At 36.2% G+C, this 12,688-nt stretch overlaps 1 protein-coding gene across 1 annotated transcript in view; it reads left to right on the forward strand.

The window, feature by feature from the left end:
* MYCBP2 (MYC binding protein 2) overlaps positions 1 to 12,688 on the forward strand; it is a 177,247-nt gene that overhangs the window by 110,261 nt on the left and 54,298 nt on the right. The window contains exons 48-53 of the mRNA XM_031057093.1: positions 1,550 to 1,762; positions 4,183 to 4,238; positions 4,679 to 4,794; positions 6,711 to 6,808; positions 10,947 to 11,063; positions 11,839 to 11,979. Of these exons, the coding sequence (XP_030912953.1) occupies positions 1,550 to 1,762; positions 4,183 to 4,238; positions 4,679 to 4,794; positions 6,711 to 6,808; positions 10,947 to 11,063; positions 11,839 to 11,979 (741 nt within the window). The remainder of the gene's footprint in view (positions 1 to 1,549; positions 1,763 to 4,182; positions 4,239 to 4,678; positions 4,795 to 6,710; positions 6,809 to 10,946; positions 11,064 to 11,838; positions 11,980 to 12,688) is intronic.

A 12,688-nucleotide genomic window follows, 5' to 3' on the forward strand; every position in this document is an offset into this window, starting at 1 on the left:
AAAGAGTGTTACAAACCATAGACTTTGTGATGGGAAAAAAAAATCAGAAGCACATTGCTGGACCACTTATAGTTACTTTATTTTAGACTAGAACAGTACTCTTGCCTTTTCTGTTTCTAATACTTGGATGTTCCTGTAATGCTTGCAGTTAATAAGGAAAATTGGCAGGGACTGGTGTTCCTGTGTTTGCCTTCGGTCTCTTCAGTTAACCACTGTTTTTCAGTACTGGAAAGGAGGTGTTCTTGACAGCCTCAGATAGAGTTAAAAGAATTTTGTGCATTTTGGGGTAAAATCTATGTGTCATCTATAAAAATGGGCTGCTTGAAGTAGTAAAGCAATGCAAACAAAACAAACACAAAATGGTTTTCATGTTGTTCTAATAAATTAGGTTACTTCAATGTTTTAAAGCCCGCTACTACTGTACAGTAGTTGGTTTTGTTCAAGCCCAAGTGTAGATGAAATACTTTTTACAAAGGCATGACTCCTGTGAGAAAAGCTCTCAAATCTGTTTTTTGTATATGATGTAATAATTGAATTTTCTTACAGTGAGCTGTAGATGTAATAATAATCAGCAGTTCTACAACAGTAACACAAGAATCAGCTTAGTCACAAACGCTGCTTGAGTGAAACTTGTGTGATTACTGACTTAAATTAGTGACAGAACAAGGGGAAGACTCTCAGTAGTGATTTTATCCCATCAGTCAGGAAAAGGATATGTCAAAATATGATCAAAATTATTACTGGTTTTATTATTTAATTACTGTTCACAAATGTATTAAAGTAACAAAAACCTTAATTCAATTTAATTATTCTTCTGGACTCATTCAGTGTGCAATGCAGTGATATAACTTTTGGTTAATTAAATCAAATTTTGATAAAACTGTGTGTGAAAACTGCAGTATTTAATATTGCAGATTTCGGATGAGTAACATACAAACATATTTTCCAAGTAGTCTGTCTGTCTTTCTCAGAAAATTGTGTACTGCTAGCTGTTACCTGCACTAATGGAGATCCTTGCTACCTCTGGGGGAATAAGTCAGTTAAAACATGCCTTGAAGAGCACAATATAATGTGCAGTGCTGGCTGTGAGGTGGCCAAGCCAGCCAGGATCCAGTCTGGCCATTGCTGATCCACATCTCGTGGCCATGATGATCCACTCTGAAGTCTGTGCACTCTCTTGGAAGGCTCTTTCTCCTTAGTTGCACTTTTCTGTTCTGGGAAAACTTCCCTAGGCATGCCAGACTGTGTGCTGCCAGCCAGGGAGTGCTCTGGGACTGGCAGAAGTGACACCAGCCTGTGCTGATGGTGGAGTCAGTTGGGTGCTCCTCCCCTGCCCATTGGCATCTTCCCAAGATGCTGTGGGCTTCCCAAGGGCTTCCTAAGATGCTGTGCCTGGCTTTGCAGGTTAAGTGTAGATACGTTGGGTTTGGACACAGCTGCATTTGCAGGGAGGGCTCTAAGTGCTTTGTCACTGCACTGCATCAAATTTAAAAGAATGTGTGTGTGTGTTCTCACTAAATCATATTCCCTCTTCCATATTTTATTACAGGTGGAAGTCAAAGCTATTCCTGTTTCTCAGAAAAAAACATCTTTGCAACAAGAACAAGTTAAAAAAGTGCAGCGGATACCAGGCAGTCCTGCAACAGCTGTTTCCCCTAGCAGTGATATGACCTTTGGAGGGCTTCCTTCACCAAAGCTTGATTCTTCCTATGAGCCAATGATAGTAAAAGAAGCTCGGTATATTGCTATTACAATGATGAAGGTAAGTTACTGCAGTTTTGGCAATGTAACTATAGAATTCAGCATTCAAAGTGTGTACAGGTATGCAGTAGAGAAGGAAAAATGTGTGCTTACTTTTGGTCTCAATCTGAAAATATATTCAGTGGAAATTACTTTGATTAATATTAGTTCAGCAATAAACTAGATACATCAAAAAGGCCAGCTGGTTAAACTCTAAAGCAGTTAGATTAGATTAGCACAAAAGGGAAAGTTGTCTTTGATTTTGATTAAACTGATGAACAAATTAATTGGAGTCATGCAGGAGAAATAAAAACAGACATGAAAATTGTGAAGGGAAAGTTAAACCTGTATTTTTATGTATATGGAGTTGGAGTGTTGCTGTGAATGCTTACTTTAAACTAGAGCAGGTGAAATAGAAAAACAAGAAAAAATAAGAGCTCAGCGTAGTAAAAAAAGGCATACAAATTATTTATATATCAATGCATATGTATTAAGCAGCATCTAATGAAATGAGCCACTGTTAAATGGATCAGCTCAGACACTTAGCCAGGAACAGTTTTTAAATAAGTGAAAACTGAGCAGCTAGTGTTGATTTGATTGAGTATATTGTGGCACATGCAGTAAATTTACGTATGTGTACCATACTGACCCAGTTAAGAGATGTGACATGTTGTGTACAGCTAAGAGTTGCACAGCTTGATGAGACAGGATTAGCCAGGAGGGTAGAGAAGGATAATACTTAGCATAATCAGAATGGATTTGTTGTGGGGGCAGAACCAGCAAACTAGCACCTTTTAGAGGCAAAGGATAGTGCTGCAGTACCTGTGTGTAAATAGGGCAGCTGGGTGCTGAATAGTTTCTTAATAGATCAATGAAATAACTATTAAATCAATGCAGCGTACAACAAATGGTTTAAGAACTTGCTAGATCATGTGCATATCAAGGTGAGATTTTGGCATTTTTATTTGGGCTAGTGCAAACATCACTTCTTGGTTTGATGCTTCTTTTAAAAGTGACTCGAATGGAGGCAGAAATAAATTATTTATCCCAAGTTAGGGCTTAGATGATATTTCTGATAGCCACTGTCCACAGGTATCTGCTGCTTCTTTTCCAGTGATAGGTGTCAGATCTGCTCACAAAACTCCAAGAGTTGTATATCTTGAAATGCATGAGATGCTTTGGGGTAAATTACAATGGTGCAAGTGTAGGGTGTTCAAAAACTCTTCTGTAGATTTGATAGAGTGAGGAATGCTTAATATCAGCTAATTAATGTGTAATCATTCTTTAATTGAAATAAGGCTAAAGGAAAATGAAAATGGAAGAGTTAATTTAAAATCCTCCTAGAAGGTAATAACAGTATGAACCTTCATAAAGATAAAAGTAAAGAGACACCAAGGTTAAATTTTAAAAGCGTCTCTCTAGTTGAAAGATGCTTGATTTCCATATTTAGTGCTTTTCCAGATAATCTTCCCAAGGTTCCTTTCAAGTTAAGTCCTTTCCATCAAAAACTTTTGAATTCAAGGCATTGTAAATATTCTGTTCTATTTCCCTGCCTGCATTATAAAGCACAATCATTTCAGTGTAAAATGCAGATGTCCCCTGATATTTTCACTTTACATCAGCCTGCCCATTGGATCAGTACTTGATACAAACACCTAAATACGATTATAAAATCTCACTTGATAAAAATATATATAATATATTATGATATGTTTGGGGGACTGATACCCAAAACTATATCTTTATACAGGGACCCAAAATGGCTGATCTGCATATTTGTTCAAAGGTTCTTATCCTGCCTTTTGTTGGTTTTGATTTAACAGGGGAATCTGGTAGCTCAGCAACTGTTGCAGCCCAGAGAGATTCTTGCTGAGGGACTTGGTGCACTCCTAGGATTAGCTCTGTTTTCTTAGGGGGCTTTTCAGAGCAGTGATTTCACAAGATGCTGTGGAAGTGAACCAGGTCTTTTTTGTAGTGGAAGTCAATGGAAGTATCACATCAGTGTTCAGGGAATTTCATCTTCACTTGGAGTTGAAAGAAAAAGAATGGGAAATTTCATCGATAAAGCCCCTGAGCTGGTTTGTAGGTTTTACCTGCAACTTTTTTGCTTTCTTATCTTCACAAGGACTTCAGTGCACTGCCTGGATTCAAAAGAGTTTTATACAAGTCAGATTTGAAGAGGTTCAAAGATTTAACAAGGTTTTTGTTAGCAATAGCAATCTTTCTTATCTAAATAATGGCTGTTTAATGAGACAGTGGAGATACTCTTTCCTGGGTGCATATATATTTCTGTGTTTTGAAATTTGTTTCTGACTCCCTGATTAATGCTTCTGGGGTGTGTAAAGTTAGATTGATGTGTTCTTTAAGAAAATGCTCTGCTTTTTTTCATTCAAGACAGTGGTATAACTGTTGGTTTTGTGTTTGAATTTAATCTGTGTATAGGCATATGAGAATTATTCCTTTGAAGAACTACGTTTCGCTTCACCAACACCCAAGAGGTAAGCATTAAAAAATTTCTTTTGGATGGGAGCTTAAATTAACATATCCTGACACTTCTGCTTACACCTAGACTCCCAAGTGTGACTTACAGGTAATCATGTCTGAAGGTAGAAACACAGAAGTCAAGTATTATGTTTTCTTATATGTAGCAATTTTATTTAAAATCTTTTTTTCTTAATTGTTCTAATGTTGTTTCCTTATTTATATTAGCTACTCTTTGAATGTGTTTTTATCATTTGCTACAAATAAATGTAGTATAGAGGATTACATTTTCATAGTAAATAATAGGAGTTCAATACATTGGAAAGGGAAGAATTGTATTTAGATGATCTGCTAGAAAAAAAAAGAGTAGTTTCCAAAATACACATTATATTTAATTATTTAATCATTATATTTAATTGATTGATTGATTGATTTTAATTGTTTTGTTTATGCCTAGACCCAGTGAAAACATGTTGATCAGAGTCAATAATGATGGTACATACTGTGCAAACTGGACTCCTGGAGCTGTTGGTCTCTATACCATTCATGTTACTATAGATGGCATTGAAATAGGTACTGAATTTTCACTATATTTAAGCATAAATTTATATTATTTCCACTTTGTGTACTAACACATTTGTTTTGATGCTCATAAGATTTAATATTACAGTTCATAGCAAAACTTAGTAGCCAAGTTTTCATTCAGAAGCCTTCTAGTTAAATCATTCTTTGTCAGAAGAAAAAACCACACACACTGAAATAGGAATGCATGTTGCAAATCATATATTTATAATGTGGTTAGATTACCAGTCTCTCTTATTCTCAACTCTCAGACCTGAAAGAAGACTGTCTTGTTTCAGCTGAGAGAGACAGAGAAGTATAGGTAAAGGGAAAAAAAACCCAGCCCAACACTGAAGAACCTAAGGAAGGTGAAATTGCTCCTGACAATGCTGGTCACTTGTTCTGGAAAATTGAGGAGGTGTGGTCTTAACTGAGACTCTGCCTAAACTCTTAATTATTTGTACTAATTTTTAAATGCTTTTGGTTCATTCCTTGCTGGAAAACTTTCAGTTGTCTTGCCAGTCTTGGGGACTGCACTATGAGATACTGTAGCATGTGGTGGAAAGAATGCCCTTCCAAAAATACTGTGTCTTGAATGCCCTCATGTCACCCTTATTGGTGATATGGTGAAGATGGAAGTAGAAACACTGAAAGTGTTGTAGTTGGACCTACATCTGATAAGAAGGCTTGGGTGAGTTCACAAGCACCAGTAATTCCTCTTTCCCAATACTGACCAGCACCTTTAGTAAATACATAGTGATGCTCATAAATGCCAGTACACATAATTCATGTAGAAATGGAATGAGATTTGGTTTTATGTGTTAACTACAGATGATAAGATGTACAAAGTATTATTATTAATGGTTATCTCTGTTCCTCAAACAGAAGTATATTTGCCTTCATTAGTTGCCTGCGATGTACTCAGTTGTATTTTTTCCAGTGCGTCATATCTGGAGCAAACTTTACACTGTAGTTTCAATCAAATGCTCTTAGACTTTTACACAGGTTCTAACATCCTCAGGCATTGTGTAGGGTAAACTTTTAGAAATTATAAATATAAAACTCCTAAACCTTCATTGTTAAACAGGTATGAGTACACTCTTAATACTTAGCTGTGCCATTTTTCTGCAATGGAACTTTCTGACTCAGTCATTGTATTAGACTGTGCTCTCTGAAGCTTTGATATACCTATGCTTGGCCCATAATTCTGTCAGCTTTTGACTGCTTAAGTACTGGTAACAGCTTCTCTTTATTTCAGTTTTCTTTTTGTTTCTGTTGCAGCTTGCTTTTAACAGTGATTGCTGTGGCAATTTCCTTGAAGGTTATTACTCAGGGTTACATTCATCTATTAAATTTTTGTGTCTTTCTTCACATGTATTTACATGTATTTTTCTTCACAAACAAGAAGATCACTTTCCAGTGCCTTCATGTTTTCTAACAGCATTGATTGTTAAATAGCCAATTTTTTACATTATAGGCCTTTTCTGGTTGTATAATGTAGCTTTTCAGGCTCTTATCTGTCTCACATGTAGCAATTAGCTTCTGTAGCAGTACAGCATTGTGTAAGCTACTGCCTCTCCAGAAGCTTTCACCTGCACCCCTCAAACATTAGACTCTGTGTTGACCATACCTTGAAACATAACCCTACAGACACTATTAGGATATAAAATTACCTGGTACTTTGTGTGTACACTGTGGCAGATATCTAACAACAGCATGAAACAACATCTCTGTAAATTTCCACCTATGAAAATAGAAATGTTCAAAAATTAATACCTTGTGCCATGAAGCAACTGCAAGTGTTGATTTTGGCAGACAGATAAGTAAGGGGTTATTTTGTTTACTCTAATGTACAGCTAAATTGTAGTTGCTATTTAACTGATATATCCTCTTATATTTTTTTAAACTTAGTCTTTGTTTGCTTATAGATGCTGGACTAGAAGTGAAAGTAAAAGATCCTCCAAAAGGAATGATACCTCCTGGAACCCAACTTATTAAACCAAAAGCAGAGCCTCAGCCAAACAAGGTTTGGAGAACTGAAAAAAACCCCAAAACAGATAGTTATGTTTGGGTGGGACTTTTTTGTTGTTTAACATATATTTTATCATATAATAGTGCTGCAGACTTAGGGATGTTTGCAGATCACTTTGACGTGCTGAATGGAATGAAATTCATCTACTGGATAAAATGAAACAAATTCACTATTCACTTTTTTTGTACATGAATTCATAAAACTGATAGAAGCTCTACAGAAACTGCCTTTGCCTTGGCTTGTCACACAAACATATCACAGCTATTGTTAAAGCCACAGACAAAATTTTACACTATTATTAGTTCTATTTCTTTTATATTGTACTGCAAAATTAATTGTGCACAAAATGTTACAAAGATTTTGTTTGTTTTGTCATGAGCATCTTCAGTCAGTATAAAATTCATAACCAGTTTCTTTAGTGTATTTTTCTTCCTTAGAGAATGGCATGATTATGTTTTTTCAAAGTATCCTTTCTGTAGCTTTTGACATCCCCATTTCACCTTATCATTCCACCCTGAAGGACTAAAGTAGACACAATAAAGCAAGTAAGCTGAAATGGGCAGCAGTGGTATAAGGAAAATGCCTCGATGAGGGAGATATCTTGCACTTCCTCTTAGATGCAAGAAAGGGATATTAAATGAGGTGCTGGTTTTGGGGTTTTTTATGGTGGTGGGGTTTTTTTTCCTTGGTTTGGATTTTTGGGGTTTGGTGGGTTTTTTTGTTTTTTGGCACAAGGTTGTTTTTCCTGTCCTACTGAAATTGGGAAGGTGGTTAAGAAATAAATGGTTACAAAAAGGATCAGGTTTCTGACAACTTCTCACCTATGCAGTGCAATTTTTTTTTCTAGACTTCAGGATAATCCAGAGACAGTAACTTTGTTGTATGGTTCCCCAGTCTCTAAAATGCATCCAGCATCTGCTTCTACGACTTACAAGATTTTTTCCCTGGAGTCATGCCTCAAATTAAAAATAATAAATGTACTTTTAGTTTCAATGCAGCATTTACCCCTCACTGGCTCTTTTTTTGTTGTTTTTTCCCCAAGAAGCTTCTTTTAGACCTTCTCCCTTCTCTTAGAAAGAAGACTGTCTGCTTAGTTCATTATCTTAATTAGAACTCCCAATTCCTACTAAGAGAGATTTATATCTCAAGCAACTTCGTTATACCTCCACCCAAGCTGATCATCATATGTGTTTTGCTGTCCCCAAGCTGAGAGATTCTGGTTTGATGAGATGAATTGCTGAGCAGAAGTTCTATTTTTCTTTTTAGTTACTACAGTGGAAATTGGGGTGATTTGTTCATACATGATAACTCTGTGTTGTCATGGAACAGTCAAAGTACACGACAGAAGTCAGTCCTCTGGAGTTCTGAGATGTCATGTAGTGTTTAATCCTCTCCTTGTGTTATACTGTGTGCATGTCTCATTTCTTGTTCCAAGTTTGTCTCTTTGAAAAAGGAGCCATCTTTGTCCTGTACATAGTGTCTGTAGAGCCAGCTGAAAAGTTAGACTAGACCTTTCATGGTAAATCATTTAATCAGTCTTCTTTCTTCTGTGTCATAATAAATCGTAAGAAATCAGGATAATTCTTCGTGTATCAACAGCAGTATAGTAAGTAATACAGCAAGGCAGTAATTGTGCTGTGCTCCATAGTTCTGAAGCCAAGAATGCAGATTAGACATGTATCAGTCAGAGACAGTCCAGTATACCAAATCATGTTTTGCTGACAAAAAGGGCATAGTTGAACTCTAAATGCTGTTTCATCATCTTTGTCAGCCTGAAATTTCAGATAGTTGTAACCAGAGGACACTAACAGTGTGTTCTCAGTAGAGATCTGTTCTCAGCTAGAAACGCCAAAGTATTTTCATTGAGGCACTGGAACATTCCAGTTTTGTAGCCAAACCTCACTTAAATTGCAAGCTGAAAATGGGTGCTGTGTTATGATTTTATATGTGTATTTTTCATTCTCTGTTATTTGAAGTCCGATGAAAAATCTAAAGGAGACTATGATAGTGATCTGTATCCAGCCCTAAGAATTGCTGCCTCCTAATAGCCTGCAAAGCTTAAATTAACTAACTTGCAGGAAACTTGATTCCACATCGTATTGAGGAAAACATTTTTTTTCAAGCTATGTAATGTAATTCAGGGTAGTTGGAACCAACTAGAAGGAAATGGTCCTAATTTAGCTGAATTTGAAGGTGCGAGACTGGTACCAGAATGATTGGTCACTAACATGTTTTAATGGTTTCTACTATCCTGACACAACAAGTAGCTAGCATCAATTGCAAAACCCAAAAACAACCACCAAACCCAAAAGCTCTGGGCTGGGGGTGGTTTTTCTCACCCTTTCATAGACCAACCCCCTTGTTAAGGTTGCTTTATCCTGGACAACACCGCTTTCTTGTGTGACGTGTGTGTGATGTGTGTTGTGTGATGTGTACCTCTTTGCAGATTTGTCAAATAAATAGCACAGCAACACAGCTCTTCAAAACTGCTGTGCACTGTAGGGGTGATGTACATCCTCATTCCTAAGCCTTTCTGCCTTAGTCAGTTCTTCAGTTGGAATCCAGGTGTATGCTCCATGGAAGAACTGTCTATGGAGGAGTTACAAATCCACTGTGCTATACAGAAATATTCCCAGCAAAGAGGTGCTGTATCAGATTGAAGACACAAATGATAAAATTTTTCGTCCTGGTCAGAAATGAGCATAAGAGAACTCCTAATCTGTTTTTTATTGTATTGTCTGTGAGTGGATCTGATCCTTAAGTAATTTCTAGTTATAGGTTGAAGTTTTTTATTAACTAATTTGGTTAGCTGTTGCAAAAGGGAAGAAGGCTCTTTCCAGTCCTGTGCCTGCTCAAAATCTGAAATGTGAGTTTTTCCTCTAAATTAAAGTTTTTAATCCAAGTTCTAGCAAACTGTCATATTGATTTTCTGAAGTAACATGATGCAAGGACCCCTATTTTGCAAGACTTTGTTTTTGGCTTTTCTGTGTTTAGAATGCTGTCAGCAGTGATTCAGTTTATACTTTTACAAGGACCTTGAAAGTCTTTGCTTTGTCTGTTGCGAGAATCTAAGTATTACAAGTAAGAGGACTGTTAATAAGCAAAACCTTGCACATTTTGGAGTAATTTATGTATGAAATCCTTTACATACTTCTGGTTGTGGGGTTTTGTTGGTTTCGTATTTTGTTTTTTAAATTATCCTCAGAATAAATACAATTTCTTAAATAATTTCTTTAGGGAAGAAAGGTTCATACACTTAGCTCTTACCTTTTGTTATGTATCCCTGAATTTGTTCCTTACGCATCATTCTGTGCTTTATGTTGTTATAGATAAAATCCATATTTCCATTGATACTTTTATCACTTTTATCTGTGCAGTTCAAAAATAACCTTCCAAGAAAATGGCTTTATACCATATGGATAGAATATTTGCATCTCGGGTTATAAAAGACCAATAGGATGCCTTCCGTTTGTTCTCTATGGGACAGGTGCCTGTTTGAATGTTTAAAAGTGTGATAGTGAATAACCAGTAGAAGATTTTGGGGTGCTCTAGTAAGTCCAGCTAATAGCAAGGAGCCTCTGCTCTAACCTTCCTGTGGGAAAAAAGGAAGAAACTATTGAAATAGCTGTTTGAAAGATAAAGAAGTAGAAAGATTATTTTATTTTAAAATGGCTAGTTAAACTCTTTAGCAAAGGAAAATAACCAAATTTTGGTAAAAAAAGCTGACTAAAGAGAATACTGCAGTAGCACAACTGAGAAATGGTAATCCCAGGCTGGTAAGTTGAAAGAAATAATAAATTTGAAAATGCAAATCTGGTGAAATTTTCAGCAGTGAATGAAATGTGTGTGTATCAAAAAAATCAGAAGGTTGTACTGATTATTGTAGGGTATAACAGAAATATTTCCAACTCAATGCATGCTAACATGGTTTTTGGAACATTATAACTTTTTTGATTATAGTAGAAAAATGAAGTTATACACAGCAGCCATGGGAAACTAGCAACAAACTGTAACTCTTAAGACTGCTGTCTTGTCACTGGCATTTCAGAATCTGTTAAACCTATTTCTTTTTACTCTGAGAGCTCTGTTCCAATTTTTTTTCTTCCTTACTGTCTTTCTTTGCTTCTCTTAGGTTCGCAAATTTGTGGCCAAGGACAGTGCAGGGCTTCGTATCCGTAGCCACCCTTCCCTTCAGAGTGAGCAGATAGGCATAGTGAAAGTCAATGGATCCATCACTTTCATTGATGAGGTAATCCATAAGACATTTCTACTGAAAATTGGGCTGAGATGTAAAGGTAATTCATGCAAATAATGGGGTTTTTTTCCACGTTCAAATGCTGACATATGCAACCTAAGACCATAAATTGCAAAAGTCTAAATTTACTGATTTAGTTTTTCAAGCTGTCATTTCCTTTAATTTACTTACTTCAAACCTGTGTAACAAACATTTGATACTGATAAAAGGAAAGAAAATTCCTGGAGTTCATCTTACAATAATACCTCTTAAGATTTAGCTTTTCACTACTTACTATTTCAACTCTACACAAAAATTCAGATGCAGATGTCCTTTTCTATGTAACATCTGTTACATAGAGATCTGAAAGATCACTTACCAGTGTGTTAGACTACTGTGCATGTATTTTTCTTACAATATAACTTCGTATGCAAGGAATATTTGGGTGATTTACGAAGTCATACCAGCAATGCAAAAATGGGAAGTGGGGAATTTATAAAGCTTATTAAGGCTTGGCTTTCTTTCCTCTTTCATTTCAAAGCAATTCTTATTACTGCATGATCTGATTTAAATTTATCTTCATGCCTTGACTTATAAAAAGATATGCTTTCCCATTGCTTTGGAATTCTGATTTTGTCAGTATTCCTTTTTACCTCTGTTTATGTTGTATCAGCATTGTAAGGATCGTTGCTTCTTTGCTGCTCTTGTCTGCCTGAAGTCTGTTAATCCTTGCTAGCTCCAGAACAGTTACAGGAGGGCATGGCTCGTTCTTGTTGCTTGTTTCCCATAGATCCACAATGATGATGGTGTTTGGCTGAGGCTGAATGATGAAACAATAAAGAAGTATGTTCCAAACATGAATGGTTACACTGAAGCCTGGTGTCTGTCTTTTAACCAACATCTTGGCAAGAGCCTTCTGGTACCTGTTGACGTAAGTAAAAGGTGCCTTTGAAAAATATCCAAAAGTACACTCTATCCTCATTACAAGACTTTCTTTAATTAAGGCTGCAAAAAGTCCTGAGGTAAATGATATTTTAATTATCAAATACAACCTAACATGTGTTTGCATTTTGGAGGGCTGCTGTGTAATGAGGGTGGAGTGTAGAAAGGTATGCGGCTTTTTATATTGAAGCCTCTTCTCCTAGAAGAGAAATAAGTGCAGGGACTGCTGTAATAAAAGCAGAATAGTTTTAGATTGTGGTTTGCACCAGGTGTTTCTTATGCTAGATAGCATTGTCTGTGAAGTAGTCCACTGGTGCTATGATTTCAGAAGAGGCTTGCAGCCTACAAGGGAATCAATCTAACTGTTGCTTTTTAAAAAAACCAACCAACCAAAAAGTTCTTTAGGCTCTGGGTTTTGTGGATGTTTTTTGTGAGTTTTATTCCTGAATCTTTAAGTTATCACTTCATTAGCTAATTAAAGAATCCCAGAGCTTCAAGACAAACATTGAATTTATAATAAGAGTAAACCTAATTTATTTGAATAACTTTAATGGTGATCATCATCACTACAGTTTAAAGGTTACACCTTTTCTAGAAACAAATTACACTTTTTTGAAAAATGTGAAAGACAAAAAAGGAACAGCTCTGTTAGCTAAACCGATGTTCCTCAAAAGATTCATGAAATGCAGGCCTTTCTG

This window comes from Geospiza fortis, unplaced genomic scaffold (assembly GCF_000277835.1).
Source record: "Geospiza fortis unplaced genomic scaffold, GeoFor_1.0 scaffold45, whole genome shotgun sequence".
Classification (NCBI taxonomy): Eukaryota; Metazoa; Chordata; class Aves; order Passeriformes; family Thraupidae; genus Geospiza; species Geospiza fortis.